This window comes from Apteryx rowi, unplaced genomic scaffold (genome assembly GCF_003343035.1).
Source record: "Apteryx rowi isolate R43461 unplaced genomic scaffold, aptRow1 scaffold_2, whole genome shotgun sequence".
Taxonomy (NCBI): domain Eukaryota; kingdom Metazoa; phylum Chordata; class Aves; order Apterygiformes; family Apterygidae; genus Apteryx; species Apteryx rowi.
In genome coordinates, this window is record NW_020448307.1 from 2,990,768 (window position 1) to 3,011,949 (window position 21,182).

General features: G+C 43.1%; 1 protein-coding gene across 1 annotated transcript in view; it reads right to left on the reverse strand.

The window, feature by feature from the left end:
• The window catches only part of FSTL4 (follistatin like 4), a 251,808-nt gene that overhangs the window by 23,217 nt on the left and 207,409 nt on the right, over nucleotides 1-21,182 (reverse strand). The window contains exons 6-7 of the mRNA XM_026063318.1: nucleotides 18,621-18,787; nucleotides 3,238-3,358 (exon numbers count right to left, since the gene is read on the reverse strand). Coding sequence (XP_025919103.1) covers nucleotides 3,238-3,358; nucleotides 18,621-18,787 — 288 coding nt within the window. The remainder of the gene's footprint in view (nucleotides 1-3,237; nucleotides 3,359-18,620; nucleotides 18,788-21,182) is intronic.

Sequence of the window (21,182 nt, forward strand, 5' to 3'; positions counted from 1 at the left end):
CGGACATGTCCGGGCTGTGCAATGTGTGACCTCGGGGCAGGCTGCGTGCAATTGCCTTCAGCGCTGCATTAAAGCCAGGTGAAATAGCCCGAGCACGGCACCGCACACGCGGGGGTGCTGGTAAAGATACAGCAGCTAGCTTGAGCAACCATACTGCCTTGCCTGCTGCTGACAAGCGCGTGCCACCCTTCCAGCACGTTCCGACTGCGATGGAGTGAACTTACTTTATGTTTAAAAAAATAAAAATAATAATAATAAAAAAATATATATATATGCTGGGAGAAAAGGAAGCCCTTCAATGGGTGAATTTCTGATAAATTTGTCTGTAGTACATTCAACTGCAGCTCTGAACCCAAAGAACTTTTAATTTTGCTAAAGCTGGGCTCTAAACTTCCTGTTTTATGCTATTTTTTCACCTAATCAGTGAGCTGTTGCAGGCCAGTGCTATGCTCTAAAACAAGACAAAGGAGAAGGTCTCTAGCAAGATTAAGAGAATATATCAGATAAAAGCATACAGAGAGGGTGTACATAACTAGGATCCAATTCTTTTCAGTAGAGAAAGGCAATAAAAAAGAAAATATTGTGTAAATCGGGCTGCCAGGCCTCAGACGGTACAAAAAGGGCTTCCAGATCACAGGGCTCTAGAAGGAGTTACTGCAACTTCGAAAGTCACTGAATTATCTGAAACCCAGTCGAAAAGCAGGGATCTGCCTGTACCAGCATGGCACACTTGGGAAGGGCTGTGTATAAACCCTCCTATTTTCACTCCGTTCTTCCCCAGTCGCTTGGAGGTTTGTCTCTTAAAAAATAAAATAAAATTCTAACTGCTTTCCTAGAATAAAACCTGTCTTTCCGAGGTTGCCAGCACGTTAGTGCCTCGCTGCAGAAGACAGGCGAGCGGATACAGCTCCAAGTTCTGTCTCCCTTGGTGCTGCCACACTGCCTTAAAATCTTACTCTAATGCAGAATACCAAATAAAATAAAAATCCCATGTTCACAATGTAGTTTTCCATTTGATGCAGGCAGAGACGGACAATCCCCAGCGGGGAGCAGAGCTGCCGAGCTCCACTTTGGGTCCCCGCGTCTTCACAGAACTCGGCTCACGTGGGCTTCTTTCCACCACTCTTGTCAGGGGAAATGTGTCAACTTGTCCTTTATTTGTTACTTTACCGGAAAAGCGAGACCGACTTCCCGAGCGGGGCTGCGTCTCGGGCACCACGAGCCGCCGGGCGCGGGCGAGCAGCGCGCTTCTGCCGCCCCACCGCGGGCTGCGGGCAGGCACCGACACGGCGGACAAGCGGCAAATTCGGGGATGTGGGCAGACAGCCCACGCGGCGAACAGCCAAAACCCGGTTCTGCAAAGCCCGATGGCCCAGATGGGAACATCAGACACTGCAAGGCAACGGTTTCTCGACCCTACAGTGTTTTCTAGCAAGCCTGGGTTGACATCAGAACACACGGTGGGGTTTTTTGCAGTATTTAGTGACTATACAGTGATGCAAGAAAGCCAACAAGAATGTTCTTTTGTACCACAGAGTCACTGTATTCGTAAAAAAAAAGAAAACCCCCCAAACTACAAGCAGCTGTGGGGCAAAACTTACTGAAAAAGAAAGTGTGACCTTTTCCAACCACAGGTTAAATCCAAGCAGCAGGCATGAGGACGTTTCTGACCTGAAACGCGAATCAGCCCCTGCCCACGCTGTGTTTAGCTTTCCTGGTGCTCTGGTTTTAGTTTCGAAGCCTTTGGGCCTTAAATTCTCAGCGATGATAAAGTCTGCACTGTCGCCTGCCAACTAAACTCCATTCGGGCCTCATAATATATCACATAATATACACGGGATTAAGTTGTTAACTTGCTTTTCCTTCAACTGCCATTCATCAAACAAATAGCACTTTGAGGAAAGAAACCTATTTTCCCAGCTGCAGCACACGCAATCTAGTTATCCATATTGCTGGGACTTTGCAGTTTACTATCTCAAAAGATGACAAATTACGATGCAGAAACATTAAGTCAGTTCTCATTCAGATCAGCTGGATGCTTGGTGCTCTCCTGCAGGTCCTTGCCGCGGGTGGCGAGCACTTGCACATGTCCAAAAGCGCCGAGCTCCAGGCAAGCCGAGACCCCGCTTCCACCACGGCGCTTATTAAAGTGCATAAACATCCCTTTTTGCTGTTCCTCTTCATGTCGGCCTCTCCCTATTAACCCGCGCGTAGTTATCTGCTCTAACCAGCTCACGAGCGCTCCTTTGCGGAGGTCTGTCTACATCTACAGAAATAACTAAGTAATAGTTCTCCTTAATAGACCTCCTGTAATGAAGTTACCAGTTTTTCCTGTAAAACTAAATACTTCCATGTCAAAATAGAGCAATACCTATTCCTGAAGGACAACGGGGTACGTTGTCCCCTATTCAGAAGGTCCCTTTCCGGTCACACTAACCCACGGGATCCACACAAAGCCGTCGGCGAGGACTGAGCCTGCGCGGGGCTGCCCTGGCCACGGAGCTGCACGGGGAGCAAGGCCGGCACGCTCAAAACCAGACAGACGAGAGCAGAGATTTGGAAAAGTATTCCAAGTTGTTTTTCTAATCAAGCCCCTGAAGCGCAGGTGGGGTTGGATTTATGCAAACCTGGGTTTACTGTTGGACAATTATTCAGAAAATTCCCACTGGGAGCCGGATTCCCCACTGACTTTTCCCTTGAGCCGACATTTTCACCCATGCAAAGAGCAGCGAGACTGCGCCAGCTCAGGGGCGTTTCGCATCTGGTTTGCGCGGGAGGAATTGATGGCGCCAGACACAACATGGGAAAATCAGTGACACCCCAGGTTTGGTCCCTCCCCAGGGGACTCGGCTGAACGAGGACACTGGAACATGCCCTTTGTGATACTCTTAGTTTTCTGAAAGATGAAATTACTGAAGCGACACTTCTGTTGGTAAAACTCACCATTAGTCTAAGAGATGCTCAGAAACCCTCCTTCACTCTGCGGAAACATCACCGACTGCTTCCTTCATAGTCAGGCTATCTGCTTAGGTAATTATATATACGCCTCCTGTAAACGCTACCTTTCTTCTTGATCGCCCGTGCGACAGCGCAAGCGAGGCGATCGCTAGCTGCATTCGCTCTCGCACCCGAGCAATTCGGCGTGGGGCTACCGGTTTCTCCGCGAGCCGGGGATGGACGCGCAGCCTTGCTCGGGGGCACGTTTGCAGTGGATTGTCGCACACGCCATTTACTAACCATTCACCTGAAGGACGTGGGTCTGATACAGCTCTTCGTAGCCGTAGGCATGACAGGTGTAATTGCCCATGTGAATAGTTGTTACCTTGGTGATGTAGAGGGAATCGTCTTCTCCAAAATCCTGCAGGTAACAAAAGACAGGAGAGAGGCCTTTTTACTTGGGGAAAAAAAAAAAAAAAAACATTAAGCACCACGCAAAGGTAGGCTACGTTTTCGGCGGTTATCATAGCATCGCAGCTTGGGAAGACAGCTTGAATTTTGAACAGCAAGTTTTAAAGTTCATAAATCAACACATGCTAGAAAGCGAGCAGCAATTTAAGAGTAAGGCAGAGCAACTCATCTGAGAATATGAACTTTTCTGCCGGTTGTTAACAAGGTGCTCTTTGCACATAAAAAGATAGCAATCTCCAGCTACCTAATTTATGGGGAAATTTAATATCTACCTGCTAACCTGAGATGTATAAAACACCAACTTCTGGGTGGGTTATGGTTTCCTTTATCTATGCCAGTTCTTATAAAATGCAGTGTAACCTCTAGAGTTGATGAGAAAGAGCTCAGCATGCTCGTCAGTTATGTCAAAAAATCTAAATAGGAGACAAGGGAAAAAAAAATATTTTCTTAAATAAACTAGCTTCAAATCAACCTGTTTTGATTTGTGCTATTACTACTCCACATCTGCTCTAGCTTTACCTCTATTTTTGATTAGAGATGGGGAAAATACAAGTTATCATCAGCAAGGTTTTGGCACTTGAACATTCTGCACAAGAACTCTGCTTAGGATTTTATTTCAAATTATAGGTAACCAAACTATAGCACAGACAAGTATACAAAGGAGCTTCTCTTGTTATTCCATGAGCATTCAGACTTCAGCAGCTCCAAAATGTTTATGCAAACCCAGAAGGATACACTTAAAAACCACAGTTAATGAGTTTGAAGAATGATTTTTTCTTTAATTAGCTCCAAACATGAAGCATGCTAAATAAAACTCTTCACAGGATTTCACAGGCAAAGTATGGTAAAATTCAACTTATAATCAGGGCTGCACGAAGCAATTCAGGACAATAAGCTGAATGTTGACTAGCTGGAATAGCAAAGGTTTTTCTGTTAGTAAAATCCAAGGACTTTTTTCATATTTCCACCGTGTACGTAGAAAGACGTACACATTAAGGAGTGTATCAGGAAAGTCTCTACACAAAGCTGTATCTGTTACCATCCATTTCCAGAGCCATCAGGAATGAAATGGAAGTGCAATGCTCTAGTGCTGCGAGGAGCTGCAAATTCACTGTCAAGCTCTTACAGCATGAAATAATTGAACATATCAGGATGGACAGCGTGAAACGGGAACGCAGATTTGCTCTGCTGGTTGGAATTCAAGAACTTTCTTCCCAGGTTCTTTGTGGATGGAGAATGGGAATCCATGCACGTGGGTGGCTTCTCCGTTCCCTTCTCGTGCTGCCCCTGGGGCAGGTCTAACGCTACAAGGAACTACCCTTGCTCGGGGTATTACTGCCAGACCTGCCACGTGGTCAGAAACTGTGAGCAAGAGCTGTTTGATCAAGGGATGGACTGCTTTCAAGACCACCACCATTTGGGCTCTTTGTATCTCGGTTTCTGACTTTTCAGGGTGTGTTTGCTTTGCAGCTTGAAGTCTTTCTCCCCAGTCACGACATTCAGAACATTTTCTGAAGGAAGCTGTGACCCTGAAGCAGACGTGCAATGTCTGCTGGCAGCCCTTAAAAAAAAAAAGTACAGGCTAGCCCGTATCTTGCAGTATGGGAGAGACCTGGCAATACTTCTGCTGGCTCTTAAATTTTCTCCAGTAACTTTGGTGTGGCACCAGAGAAAGGTCTTTGTGACCCTCTTCTCAACGGCAGAGCAGCAGTGGCAGGGTGGAAGGGAAGTGCAGCAACTTTTCTAGCTTACAGAGATGTTACAAGGCAAACGGAGGAAACGCCAAGAGCAAAAGAGCAGGTAGAACCAACAGGCTCATTCTTTCCAGAGCAGGGACCTTGATCCAAGAGGTGACAGAGACAACCGTGGACATGACCACTCTAGTTCTGCTATCCATGACCCTACAGCATGCACTGCTGCTCTGACAGCCCTCCTCGACAGCGCTTGCTTGCCCTCTGAGGTTTTTTGTTTTGTTTCCACATGCTTTTAAGCTTTTCCATCTGCTTAGAATTGGTGAGTTCCAGCCAGGCTAAGGTCCCTGGGACTTTTGGCCCTGATTGCAGCACAAAAATTGGCCAAAATGTTGCTCTCTATATTGCTCTGCTGTAACCAAGGTTGTGTCTTAGCAGCTAATTCAACAGTCTGAGACTTGTTAAGGAAAAGTGCAAATGTACATAGAATTATCCAGAATGAGAGTAAATCCCTAGACATCCATGAAACTTATTATCCATCACCAAAAGTATCTCACATATTCTTGCCATTTTGTCTGTCAGGCAGATTTGGTATCTAGACTATGAAATAAGCTGGATAAGCTACCTAACATGTTATTACAAAGATCTACTCAAATCCTATTGTTTTAAGGATTTTCCTGTTTCTGCTAGCTAGATGTTCCCTGCTGGAAAGAAAAAAATGCATGAATAACTGCAAATAGAAGAGATACCAACCATGTTAAAATAATATTTGCATGAGATAGAGAAAATGCACCCAGTGAAGGGTACTTAATAACAGTTTTGAAAGTTAATCCCAATGCAGCTCAGATTGAATTTAGATCAATAAAACCGAGATAGCTACTTTTATGGAATGATTTATAAGGAGCTACGGAAAACAGGACAATAAAATCTTTTCTGAGATATCTTAAAGGATGGAACACACTGGAAACAGAAAAGTTTTATGAACGGTTGGTTTGCTCTGTAATTGTCTTTTTATGGACGATCTGTTTTTTCCAATGCATACAAATGTATTAATATAAGTAAAGAGCCTTGAAAAAAACCAAACAGATGTAAGATTATAGTATCATTCTCTTCCTCACAAATACATTTTTCTTGAAAAGAAAAATTTTTATTGGTAAAAGTATGGTTTATGACTTTTAAAAACTATTTTCTGACTTCTAGTGCTTAAAGAAGGTAATCAAACATGATTGAGGTGACACAATATCATTAATGTCAGGCACAGAAGGAAAATATTTTGCATGTATGAGGACTTGCACGTGTAAAGTATGTTTACGTAGGAATAAGAACATTTTTGACCAGCATTAGAGGCTGGGGAAGGAAAAAGTGATTAGTAAATTTAAGTTCAGTACTGAACTGTTGCTACAAAAGAAGACAGGTGAATTCTGCAATAAAATTAATGACTCTTGTGCTTATTTATTTATCTATCACAATTTATGGTTTCTCCCTGTGTTTCCCTGTGGATATAATTAGTACACTAGGATTTCAGTTACATATATATATATATATGCAGGCATTTTATGCAGAAACACCTTCTGTGTATATTTTATACAAGTAAATTTAGAAGTGTTATAAAAATCCAAGCTTGAGAGCATCAGGAAATAGCAAGTCTTCAATTCCTTAATAGTCACTAACTGTCTTTAGATTTTACACTTGCCTTCAGCCAGGGGTCCCAAGGCCACGCAGGACACAGTCGCGCGGCAGCCAGCGCGTCACCCCGCAGCTTTGCCGCGGGTCCAGGACCCCTCCCTGTCCTCCAGGCACTGCACAAGCTTTGGGAGCTCCTAGGAGCTGCTCAGGTGCATCTCCTGCCATTACCATTGCCAGCATTAATTTACACCTCTGCTAGCACGAGCAGCTTAGCTGCCATTTCAGGATGCTGGAAAGCGGTCTTCAATGGGGTGTAACACCACGGAGCTGCACGCAGTTTTACTGAGCAGAGAACAAGGCACAGGTCCGCGAGGACCCGTCTCTTGTCAAAACGGTGCTTCATGCACGCGAGAGCTCTTTGAGTAAAAAGGGCTCAGAAATTCCTCAGCACAAAACGTTTTTAGAGTTGAGTTCCGAGCTCACTGCCAGCTCCAGCTGCAGCATGCACATCTGTCCATCCCTCCATACGCCCATGGAGGATTCTGGGGGACGAGGAAAGGTAGGCAGATGAAAGAAGGATTCTCACTGGAAGAAGATGGAAGAAACATTCTGTGCACTTTGACTTTAAGATGGCTTTTGCTTGTAAAGCCAGGTTTTTGCTTGTAAAGGCAGGTTTCCAAGTCACTACGAGCCTGGAAGTAGTCACAGGGAACAGTAAGAATCTGTAAAAAGAGTAATGTAACAATTCTTCTCTCCCTAAGAATATCACAGCTTTGAAGAACAGTATCACAGGCCTGCCTGGGAGCAGCAGCGACTGCTGAGCATCCCGCTGGGAGCTGGAAACATCCTATTCCCAGCCCCCCAGGAATGCATAATGCTGAACTTCAGAGACAAGACATCTTTATGTCTGGTTAAACTGTCACTGAAGCAGGACTGACTCTTAGCTGGCCTGGGCAGGTGTAAACTGAGAAGGACAAGCCCATGCCTGAAGTGAGATGGAGGAAGTATTTCTGCAGCAAGCTGATCACTGAAAATGGCAGCTGTATAAAGCTACTCTTAACCATGAGGTAAGAGAATAAATCCTGTGAAAAAGGATAGGGAAGCAGAGCAAAAAAGTAGCTTCAGGGACATGGTTTTCCTCCGTTACCATTGCAGGGGAATCTTAAGAAGGGGAAGGAACAGAAGTGATGAAAGTATACAAACAAGAGGCAGAAAATATTCTAACACCTACAAAGAGATAAGCCTTGCATCAAAGTGGCCAGATAAGGACTCTACTGCTCATTGCCTCCAGTTTATGGATTTCAGCCTAAAATAATGTTATATGCTCTAGTGGTAAAAGAAAAAAAAAAGTTTCAGCAAGCTGTGCTGGTAATTTCTCATAATTGATAAGGTCAGCTAGTGACTGATGATAAATTGACTTCACCAGCAGTTTGCCTCATGTTCTCTCCCCCTTTTTGGAATAAAAGTTCTCCGCCCTTCATGAGCTTCTTTTATGTCTTGCAGTTACCCTTCAAATAAAGGGCTGATTAAGCAATCTCCGAATATATTTGAACTTTTATCATTTTCAAATGTAGGGTGGTGTTTTTTTAATCTTGAAGAGCTCAGTAATCTTAAAAAAGTCACTACCACACACAGTCTATTTCAAAAAAAAAAAAAACCAACAAAAAAAACAAAGCAGATTCTAGAAAATGGATATGTGCTTTTTTTTTGTATTGCATTTCCCTTCCATCACTACTGATTACCCAAGGCATTGGTCTCTCCAAACAGAAGATTTTTCATATTTATTTATCCCATTCCTCCCTGCTAATGCATTCAGCGGTCACGCAATCTGCTGTGGTTCTGAGACACCACGCTTAGAAATGTGTAAAACATTGCATATTGCTTGTAAATCTAGTTCACATTCTGTCTCAAGTGAAATCCAATATGTGACTGTAATGTCACAAATCTTCTGCTCCGACACCAATGAGCGAAGGTGGCAGAGAGGGAACAAGCATTAACGCGTGACTCCCGAGACTCACACCACCAGCCCCGGGAAGGCGGCAGGCAACGCGGCAAGGGCAGCCTCCAACTATTCCAATATTCTAATTTCATGAAATATTCTAACAGGTCTTGGTCCAACACAGAATGGAAACATTTAAAATCCTTTAAGTTTTTGGCAAAGAGGAATTCTTGTTTCCCAGGAAGTCTTAGTATAAAGAGGAATTAGCATATGGTAGGTTCAGGCTTTTTATTTTTCAGGATGACTTCCAGGCATCTGGGAAAGAAAGACTTGCCTTATAGCTATAAATAGGAATTAGGAACAGAAAAACCCCAGGAACACAAAAGCAGAAGAGCCCCCCTTCTCCCTTACACATGGCTTGTACTAGGCTAAGCACCCCTAAAGTTAACCAATCTAAAGCAATTTAAGTTTTCAAAGATAAACTACATAACCACGTAGATCTCACCTGTGTGAGCCAAGCCTATTTGAGTCTACATAAACTCAGTCTTTCCTGGGACAAGACTATTGGGTAAATGCCCCAGCCCCGCTCCAACACAGCCACACGGTCTCCAGCCTGGCCTCCCACCGCTGAGCCTCTAACGCCAGGGAAGCCCATTGCCTGGCTAAAACCCCACGACACCTCCCAGAGCTGAAACATGCCCAGCAAACACCAATCAAGAGAGCAGTTCGTGCAGCGCTATGTGGCTGCAAAGCCCTTGCCCGCACTCGAGCGGGTCTGACGCTCCATCCAGTAACACGGAGAAATGGTACCTCCCACCACTGCATACCACAGCACCAAGCACACCATGGGATTTTGAACATACACAGCCATAACTACCCTAATCGTGTACCAAATGCTACCAATATGCCTGACACCAGAAAAAAACCCCTAGAAATTCCTAAGCCCTTCCTTACCTCCTAGCACCTCTCTGGCTCCCACTGCCCCGGGTGCTTTGGGGCTGCTGGGGTGCCCTCCACATTCTTCTTACCTTGGATCCTGAGCTTCTGCTGCTGTCCTTGACTATAACCACATCAGCACCCAACCACCAATAAACACCTTCCCAGAAGCCAACAGAGGAGGCCCTCCAGCTCTCTAATTTGATGATAATAAGCTGACAGCCTTGGCAGTAATGAGGAGCAGCTGCCGAGGGCTGGGGTCAAGCCCCGGCAAGGCAACGACCTCCACTAACGATCCCACCTGCCTCTTCCCACCGCCCAACTTGCCCTCTGCAAGGTCCCGCAGAAAAGGGAGAATGCAGCGTGTGCGGTCAAACTCTGAAAGGCGTTTTGTAGGGGGGACAGCATGTGATCTCCACCCTCTGGGCTTACGGCTGGTTTGTACTCAGCTCGCCGATGGGTTTTTCCACTTGAGGGAAAGAAATGGTGTTGCTATTCAACGGTAACTATTCAATAGTAATACAGCGATTAAAAATTATCAACTAGTTCACTTTAAAAAAGCTTACCTGATCCTCAGAGTCGTCGAAATCTCTCTCTGGTACTGTTTACAGGATTTTAAAACAAAATGTACCCAAGCGTTTAATGAGAGGATTATTATGCAGAATCTACAACAATGGCTATCACTTTGAAAATGATTTTTCCACACTAATCAAATGTCTCTATCTTTTTGACAATAGACTCATGAGTGATTCATGTAAAAATAATAAAAACTAAATTAGTCATGGGCTCTTAAATCACTTTCTTCGGTCCTTTCAATAATTCATTTCCAGAGACATGCTGAGAACTTATGCTTCATTAATACTATTTGTTCTTGGTTTTACACATGCTATCACTTTAGTAATTTACATGGAGAAAAACTCAGCCTTAAGCAAATGCCAGAAAACTATTGCAAACACAGCCTGATGGAGTATTAATTTGTCTTTTCTTGTTATTCTGCTCAAAGAATTTAGCACAACATAAGACTGCTGGTGAGCTAAAAAAATTTCTGGCTTAAAACATACAGAAATGGACTTTTTAAACAGTTCTGCAGTTGTAATAAAGGTAAGAACGGATGACTCCTATATACTGAGAAACTTATGGACACAATATGATGAGGAAAATCAATGGCAGATCTTCTTTCTGGAGCTATTGGCAGAAGGTAGGAATGAACACACCAGGGATTCAGCAAAATATTACTATTAATTGGATCTACTGGACATTTCATAGAAAAGCAAGGGCCATGACTGAACAGGCAAGCACCAATCTTCGGAGCGAATGGTACTCATACCATTCTTCTCCCTGTAGTACCAAGATATATAACTGAGATTCATAGATTTTGGTCTGCTAACTCGATTATCAGCTCCACCAGCAAGGCCAAGTATTGGAGATCACAACCGATTTCAATGAGTCCTAATCATCAAATTCTCAAATGTCTTCTAATGCATTCTTTAAGCATGCCAGCATAGTTACCCTAATACTTCACAGCACGTGGCTTTATGGGCTCATTCCTTTCTTCTTTTCATTTTTAGAAGATCCATGTTGTATCATACTTCTGCTTCTCTGGTATAACACCCAGACTAAGTACATGCAATCCATCTATAGAAGAATTACAGCTAACATCCCAAATTTCTCAAAAACATGCCATGTATGCCTCTAAAAAAATCAAGCAAAACAAGAATACCCCATGCTTTTAAGAGTAATGTCTTCCTCCCCAAACTTGGGATGTTTAGAAAGGTGAAGCCTTATACCCTACTGTGCATTTAGGACCAGGTCAACAACTATATAGTCTCTGGGAAGGTATTTTTGCATTTGCAATAATCACCAATAAACTTTATTCTGTGGCCCAAAAATGAGCTATTCCACTGAAGGCACCAAGCGGATACAAGTTCTGTGATCTTTATTATAGCAAAGTGGGAGATTATGTATTCTGAAAATACAGTAACTATTAATTTTCCACTTAACCTCCAGTTTTATAGCCTGCAAAGAGCTAAGACACTGTAAGCACTGTGCAATTTCTTAAACTTTGATTTTAAACAGAAAAAATTTGGCTTTAAATACACAACTTCCTGTAATTTACTCACATCACCATATTACTGCAACATCTAGGATGACACAGGGTTTGATCATTTTAATGGCCTCATTTCTATTAGTAGGGTATTAAGCGGGGTTATTCACACATGATCTTTTTATTATTTAACAGTGGAAACTACATTAAAAACATCAACAGGAATGAATCTCCTTCATACAGCTTGTTCTAATGAAAAATCTAATCCAAGTGCCTCATATTTTAAAAGTAGGCTATTTGCTTTGGTTTCCAAAAATTATTCACGGAAAATGGTTATTTGTAAATATATATGTAAATAAGGAGACAAGCAGATGAATTTTCCCATGCACACAGGTGGCATATGAGCAATTAACGATTTAGAAAGTGATCTGTACCCCCACATGTTTATATGGTGCAAATTTAAACTCCTTCAATTTTCTGCCTGTCAACCTGGAACTCAATCTTCAGTCTTGACCCAGAAAAATAAGTTGGTGACTCATCTGAGTCTTCACGCAGGGGATGCTCTGAAGGTCCGTTTCTGGAGCTGCTCTCAGGAACGGTTATTAGGGCCGCTGCAGTGAAAAACGTTACGGTAATTGAGGTGAAGCGCTGGCAGGGAGGAGGAGAACCTGCCTGGAAAAGAGAACCGCTCCCCTCCTTGCGAGCAGTGACTTTCCCCACGAGCGAAGGCTGCGTAGCGCCCGTGTGCCGGGGTCGCGGCTAACGGCAGGAATTCCCGCAACAGCAGAGCCCAGGTCTTTTTTCACATGGCATTAGCAAACACGAGAACGGCCGAAGGTGAGAGCAAGGGTCTCTGTAACAGAGCTCCTTTACCAGGAGGCAACGGCAGATGCTTAGAGAAAAAGGAAGGGAACGGGGTGAGCCTACCTCGACACGCTGCGACACGAAGCCACAGCTCAGTGATTTCCCAAACCGGTGATTTTGTCCTCATGCTGACCAGCTTCTCCCCTGACCTTCAACTTGTCTAATCACAGCTTCAACCCACCTACATTTCAACCTGCAGGGCATCCGGGGGCCAGAAGTTCCACAAATGATTATAATTCTGGTGAAAAAGTACTCGCTTTTTTGTTTCAAAGTTGGAACCTGACGTTAGCAATTGATCCGCCTGTTTCTTTTGAGAAATCCTTCTCCACCTACCTCGCTCTGCCACTCGTGGTCTTACAGACCCCTGTTACAACCCCTGGCAGCCATGGGTTTATCAGCTAGAGTCCTGGGAGATTTAATCTCTCCCTGTTCAGAGCTGTTTCTCTATCTGCCTCCTCTCTGTTCACCTTCTTTGCATCTTTTCTATTTCTACTATATCCTTTTGGAGATGGGACAACTGGGACTGCACATAATGTTCACAATGAGGTGTATCATGGATATTCTCTGGATATCCTCCTAACAGTGTTGTCTGCCCTGCGCTCTGTTTCTTTCCTAAAATTTCCAACCATCCTGTTTGTTCGAGAGGTTTTTATCAACCATCAGGGAGACGGTATTTTCATCAGTACACCCACAAGATCTCCTTTCTCAACACTAACAGGTAATGGAGAGCCTTGGCTGCCCTCAAGGATACTTTCCTGTGCATGTTACCCTGCATCCATCAGCAGAAAAGTAACTTTTGGACCCACAAATGGAGGCAGGGCTATTTCTGGGCATGGGTGGCTCCCCTCTGCCTCCTGTCCCTCCCAGGGTCTGGGTGGGCCGAGAAAACCCTGCTCAGGACCATCCTGCTCAGGACCATCCCTGGAAAGCACTGATTGCAACCATGTTCCCTCATGCGAAAAAAGCAATCCCTCTTTAATACGTGAAAGGGTTTTCCATGGTCTTCATCCTACGTGCCATCCCTCCAAGCCCCTTTTAATTCTATAACCTCTGTTTTAAGCTATCATAACCAATCTAGCTCACGAGCTTCCCAAAGGAGTTCAACCATCAGTTGGTCTAATAGGCTAAGAAAGAAAATAAATATGGAATGTGAGGGATTTGTTTTTAGTAGTTGGTTGATAAATGTAATAAAGACTGTAATGCAAAGCTGAATATACATGAAGCTGGTAAAGGGGATCTTCGGGAAAGCAACGTTCAAGACATTTATTCAAGAATTTAGCACACGGACCTCTCATTGGAAACTTCTGACTTTCTGCAAGATAAACTAATTGATACACGCAAGTGACAGTAGGAAACAAATGATACATTGCATTTTGTTAACTCCTGGGTGCATGCTTTTTAAGGGCAATTATTGATTTTTCATCAAACAAGTAGAAAGACAAGCAATAAACTAGGTGCGAAGGACTCAAGAGTTTCTGCCTGGGACTCCCTGGTGTGCCTTCCACCAGGCGGGAATTGACTTTGGAGCCTTGCATTTGTCCCTGCATCGGATTCTTTTTGGAGGAAGAAGTACACTTCATTCTACCTGGCATCAGCAGAAATGAAGAAACCTCTATTTTAATGATGTGTAGTGGAAAGCATACTTTTGAACTAATGACCTAAAACAGACTTGAGCTAAACTGTACAGATGACTGTGAAATGAATAATGAAAGATAGTCACAAATTTACATTTTAGCTACCCGTATTATACCTGGTAAACCACCATATTCTTAGCTACTTGTATTCTGTAACATTTGTTTTGTTATGCTTATATTGTCTTTTCTGTTGTTTCCATGTTTTAACTATGCTTTTGAGGAATAAACTTTCATTTATAAATTTTGTTTATAAATTTATATATGTTCCTGTAGAGATGATGAAAAAGCATGTGAAACAATATGCTATAAATACTGTATCAACATACTTGACTCCATAAGGAGTTTGTTGTACTTTCAGATTGAGGAATGCCTCCGTAATTACGTATTTGGGAAAACATACTGAATGTTCCTAGGGGCAAAAATATATTATTTTGAAAGACAACACATTTTAACTACTTCACGATTTTTAACCACACATCCATTTATAATTATCACAATCTCATCAGCTTCAACTTCACTGTAGTTGTTTTCTTCATGAGGAAAGTTGGTATCGCTTTTTATCAGTATAGATGCAAAGGTGCTTATTATGGATAAACGATATTTATGGATAATTTATGGAAAAATAATACTTTGAGGCTAAAAGCAATCCTCAATGTTTGCAGGAAAAATCATTTAATTACATGTGTCATTAAGATGGCTCTTTTGTAATAGCTATGTGACAATTCATTAACAGAGTTCTTAACAGATAAGACAAATTTTTAATACGTTGCTTATGAAAGCTTCTGATTAAAAGAGCAATGAAAAGTGATTAATATTTTGTTGCCAATCAAGATACTGCATAAAAATGATTTAAATAAAGCACATAAACAACGACGCTTTGTAATAATCTTCAGGCTTTCAGTTCTGTGTAAATTCAGGATTATCTAGGATTTTGTTGACTGTTTTTTCTCCTTCCGGCATGAGACTGGAACACCCTCGGCCTCATAATACCTTTGTCAAGAATCTGGGGAGAACAGAGCAGCAGAGGACTCTTCTGCGGTGCCTTTGCTCTTCTGCACTCGTGACTTTTCAGGACTCTGTTTTTTCCTCAGAATTGGGCTTCTATTTTCATCTGATTTCCTGAATAAGCATTAGCATTTAGAAGAGAAAGAGTTTAACTGAAATATAATATGAGGATTTTTCCAAGTGCGTGAACATCCTGTAGGTTCGTATGTGATTACCACCGCGCCAGGAGCAGGGAGGATTTTCTTGAAGTTAAAAAAGGTGCAATTAATCTCCTGTTGCACTTCCAATTAGCAAAATTGCTAACCTTATTGTGAAAAGCAGAAATGCAATTGAGTTTCTGCTTGAGGCATACTAAAAGAAAACGGAAGTAATTTAATTAACTGACTTCAAGTATATTAAGAAGCACACTGCCTTTACTTTCCTGCTACCAATGCCTTTAAACAGACAATCGTTTAATGCGAGTTTGCGTACCCACAAGAGGCTGAAACTTGGAACGGTCTGGTGCCACCCCCAGCTAGCTGTGCAGCCGTGCGCGCGGGTTTTCAGGTGTTCCCACACTGCAAACCTCCACACAAACGCTGCTGGCGCATCCATCTTACCCACCAGAATGAACCCAGAACGCAGGCGTGTCCTGTGAACTCTTCGCACTGCAGATTAACTTGGCCAATGTCTCCTGAGTACGGATTTTTTTCAGCTTGAGATTCATCCAGAAAGAAAGAATGGCTTTACCCGCTGAAGGAACAGGTTAGACTTCCAGTTTGCTGTTGCAGTCGTCTTCGCCTTGAGATCAGGAATTAGTGCAATGTTTCCGAACGGAAATTACGGTTATATGCTCTCGTTCAAACGACCCTCCCTTTGCCCCTCTAGTGACCAGCGCTTCAAGCACCGAGGTTCCCGTCCCCGACGGGGACTGAGGGGACCCAGCCGAGCTCCAAAGCCCTGCGCATTACTCATGGTGAAAGAGGACAGGGAAAAGATCATTGTCCCCAAAGTGGGTCACCTGAGGTAACTAGAAAAGAATACAGATGGCAGTGGTATATAAGGAACATAAAAAGCTTTATAGCTTAATTAAAGATGGAAAAGCTGCTGAGGTGTTTATTAGATTAAAAAAATGCTGACATGCAATACCAGGTGTTATAAGACAAGGTGAGAGAGATCATAAACTGACACCTGAAACACTAAAATTGAGGAGTAAATCCTGTTTTTCTTCCTTGTTAAAATCTTGGAGTGCCCCTTTGATATAGTTTCTCAGTGATATATTAGAAAGAGGAGAAGTTCAAACAGATCAGGGGGGATTTTTTTCTGCTGGGTTGCATGTGACTGTCCAGAGGGGTGTTGAAGCATTGAGAAACCAGTCACTTTATGTGTAAGGACATAACTCTTCCTCTTAACATTTAATAACAAACGCAAAAGAGAATTACTCGTAAGTAAACCAGAAATCCACTTGGGCCACACTATAGGAGAGAGTAAGCGGCATTTGAGCCTCAAAATTTACTCCTCAAAGTTCTAATTAAAATAGCAGGAGTTACAAAATGAAACATCGGATCCCCGTGCTATCCCTGTTTGTGTCCCAATTCCTGGACTGCCAGTTTGTTTGCAGTTCACATGTGAACCTCTAACGTTCTTTTAAAATTAATGTGATCATAACCAAGATTTCATGAAGGTAATATAAATGCATGGAATTTTCATTATTTTTGGCTGAAAAATTCTAAGATGAGCTCTTAAGCCTCCAGATTATCTGGAAATAAGATTTCAAAACAGTTGAATCTCACTTCTAAATCCAGCTCAGTGCTTGATCCAGCAACAAATCTTAGCCTAAAAATACATGTCCAAGATCTATCTAATGAATAGAACCAGCAAAAGAAAAGGCTCCTTCTAGACTCCAATCACACAAAGCTGCTGAATTTGCTAACTATAAGCACTGACGGCATGTGTAATCTTTTCTATGCTTAATCTGTGTCAAGGAACAGATCTCTTAAAAAGAGTATTTGCACAAGATTATAAAGGCAGTGAGCTGTCAGGTAAACCTTGTGCAGGCTTTGGTATGCCACTCTCCCACTACAGCAGTGAAAGCCTGATTTTGCGCATCCCATCTGGGCAGGTTTCCATGTATTTTTAGAGCCTGTGACCCAGAGGTCATTATTCTCACCACGGCACTGAAGGATGTCGATAAGAAATCTGCTCAGGTTTCTGGCTAGCTTTGCAATCCAGTGCATCTTCCTCACTGTTCCTTTACGTTCCTAGGGCAGCATTACAGCAGGATGTTCGCGGGACTCACGTTGCATTTCAATGCCATGTTCCAAACGGCAACAAGAGTTGTATTCAGAAAGGGTAATACTTGCTTTGGTGAAAGGCGAGACTGTTTAGATGGGTGCAATTACGGAATTTGTGCCTACATTAATCACCTATATACAATGCACGGAATTCTCCTATTGAGGCAGAGCCAACAAGAACGAGCCAAGCTGCAGGGTACACTCCTGTCCCCTACGCTGTAATTTTCATGTATTAATGCAGACGAGTAGAACAAAGATTTTTCACATTTCAGCAATCCTGGATACAGAAGAGTTTAGGGAGCTATATTATTGACTGTAACAACTCTGAACTGAGTGGGTATCAAATTAACGAGAGCTGAACAAAAATATAAATCAACTCTTGCTGTAGTGCAATTAAAATAAAACCTGATTTACTGTGTACTTTAATGCAAAGGGAAATGAAATACAGACCATATTTTCTGTACACTACTTTCCACTCTCTCCATAATCAAATGTTATTAAATAAATGAGCAGGTTTATACCATCATTCAGGTATTGTCTTTACCACAAACTATGACTCACACATCAGACTAGCACTGCGAGTCAGAGATCCATCTTTCTCCCTGCAAGGGTATTGCCACACTCTGTTGAATAATCCTGTATTTTAAACTGCTCATCAAAACCAGTAGCTGAGGAATATGAGATGAGAATATGCTGAAAGGCACGTGAAATAGGAGGAATAGCGAAAAAACTGTATTATTTGATTTAGATACAGGAGAGATTTCATTGCCAACCATAAGTGTAGCGTTTCATACTCTGGATGAACCCATTTCGTTGTACTGGGAATGAGCTACCTGGGAAGTTCATGTTTGTACCGCTCGTTTCTGCTAGGATTTCTAGGGTTGCTGCCTGTGGACCACGGGTTGCACCAAACTCAGTGAGCAGCAAGGGATGAAGTATCAGTGCTAAGTAATTGCTGGGTTATTACTGTACTGAGTTGTGATTTCATAATACCATAATCTAAGTACCCATGCTCTCAGCTGCTTATGTTGTTTCGCTTTTATTCCTTAGACGTATTCATATAAAAACAAAATATCATGCCAGCTTCCATTTTCCATAATAATCATGAAATAAAACTGTTCCCTTAAAACTATCATCTGTTAAATGAAGCCACATTCAGCGCCCTAAAAGAGAAAATTACAAGACTAATTCGGGACTCACGTTGATGTCTTCCAAATCGAGGAAGTTGAGGATGACTCCGTTGCGCTTCCAGATGATGGGGGGCCGCAGGGCTCCCCGGATGCTGCACGTCAACATGGTGCTCAGGCCAACCGTTATGGTGGTGACGCTGATCTTCTGGTCTTCCGGCAGGCTAAGCTGAACCACCTCTGGAAAAGGCAACGAAACAGATGGCATTAACCTATTCCCCCCTTCTGCCCCCTCTGCCTGCCCTCCTCCCAGCTCCACAAAAAACTGAAAGATTTTGGCAAGGGGATGGCTATACCCTAAACAATAAGGCAAAGTAGGAGACATAGCAACTGCAGCTGCCATGGCCAAACTCCCTAGATCATTTTCCTCAGGTCTCCACAGTAATTGTGGCATTGGGACACTCAGAGACATCCTCTGGATAACCAGGCTGCAACATCTAGACCTTTTTCAGGCCCTCTTCTCCAGGTGGGTGTCCCCGGGCACAGAAGGGACACTCCGACCGCCGTCAGCTCACAGGTGTCCTCGGTTCCAAGGGGCACGCTGGCCATTGGAACTGGGGTGCTGGGCCACAAACGGGGAGGCAGGGTCCAAAGCCGGTCTCCTGCTGCCACCCCAGGCATGGGGCAGGACAGATGAGGGCCTTCCTGCTTTAAACCATCCTGATTTGTGTCTCTAGAGGACTCCTGCCAAGGTCCTCTGCAAAGCCACAAGAGCTGGCCATGTTCCTTTCCAGAAGAAGCAGAATTAAGGTAAGAATATTATCACTGAAACAGAAATAAACCTAATTTTAAATGGCCCAAATACTAGGAAACCACCAAACAAGAAAACTCCCCACACCTTTACCAAATGCAACTACATATGGCATCTGAGATACAGATGTTCTTCTAAACTAAGCAGTGAGACGCTTTCCTATACTTTATTTAAATTGAAAAATTCAGTTACTTCGATTTATATGTACCATAGAAAAAAAAATGCCTGAGGCAGCAGGCCTTTTTTATTTCTTTGAAACCACACCAGTGTCACATCATTTTCTTCTGGCCAATGCTCATAAAGATGTGTCTGCATATTTTGCCATGTGCGGCTGTATAGATAGGTAAGACATTTGATGTTGGAATTACTGTCACTGCCGATAAGTCATTATTAAGCATTTCAGCAACAGTGAGCAAGCAATAGGGCAATCAAGCTGCATTGTCAAAACTGCAGCAGTCACAATTTTATCATTCACATGATGTTTTTTGCTCTGCAACAAGAAGGTCTTGAAACCATGTGACATTTAAATGCTCAAAACTCGTCTCTCAGGGTAATAGCCCGTTAGGATGAAGGGGGACCGCTCACACCTCTTTCGGCGTTACACTGCTCCAGCCCCTGGCTGCCGACGAGCCCCGAACGGCACCGCTTCAGGAGAAATTACTCTGACCACGGTGACACTCTACTATGACAACCTGGAGTCAGGTAACTTCCCCCCATCCCTCACATCAGCTAGCAAAATGACCACTCATCCTGCTGGCCACCTTCTCGCCTCTGCCGTGAAGACCCACACGAGATCTGGAAATCACTTAAATGCCATGTGCATAAGTAAGATTTAAATGGTATGTGTGCTTTCTCCTGGCCCTCTGATGAAGGAGTGACTTTCAGTGCCTCTGAACACCCAGCTTCATGAGGTCAATTCACAGCTTAAGATGTGATTTTGCCTCACGAGTTAAAAGCTTTGGTGGGAAAACCTGGCACTCTTTTTCTGGCTTACACTATGGAAATGCACTAAATAAAAATTAAAAAAGAACGGCATCAACTTTTGCAAACATCATTTTCCATCTGTTTCCATACTCTCTAACAGAAAAATTGCTTTAACATCTCTTGAGCAATACATCTGTTAAGTCTGTTAACTAAAATATTCGGTCCCTGTCAGTAGCCTGGGGAAGCCTGGAAGGATTCACTTTAGCGCATCCATCTATCAGCTGATTGTGAATATTTGGGTGCAAAACCTGCTTGTGCCTTGTAATTCTTCCATCTAAGAAAGAAGTTAATTCAGTGTGCTACAAATTGTACTCACTACTGTAGACGTGGAGCTGATTTAGGGTTGCAAGAATCAATACAACATTGCATGTCCCGTGTGCCAGAGGTTAGCTGTTCTTCTACTTACTATTCCCAGCTATTTGAGACACAGCACAAATTGTCAAGGATAAACAATAGCTATAGTTTTGATACGTGGTTGACCAAAAACACATGCGTTTGACCAACTTACTGCTATTATTTGGGCTGCAGTAACTCCCACAGACCTCAGACAAGAATAGGACCTGCTGTAGTTAGACCTTCAAACAATTCCTGCCCTTGAAGCCTTACAATTTAAATGGAGCGACCGAGGAGGATTGGGAAGGGAAGGAGAAGGATAATATTACCCGCCCAAGGTCATGGAGTACGTTAGAGGCAAAGGCGGGAATAGATAACACCTTGTTAAATAGCATTGCCCTCCAACCCTCAGGTACTTGCTGAAGGAGAACAGCAGAGATGCAGTGGCTGAGGACCATGGAGGATGGTCTGCAGAAGGTATAATACCACATCCCATCATTTTCTTCC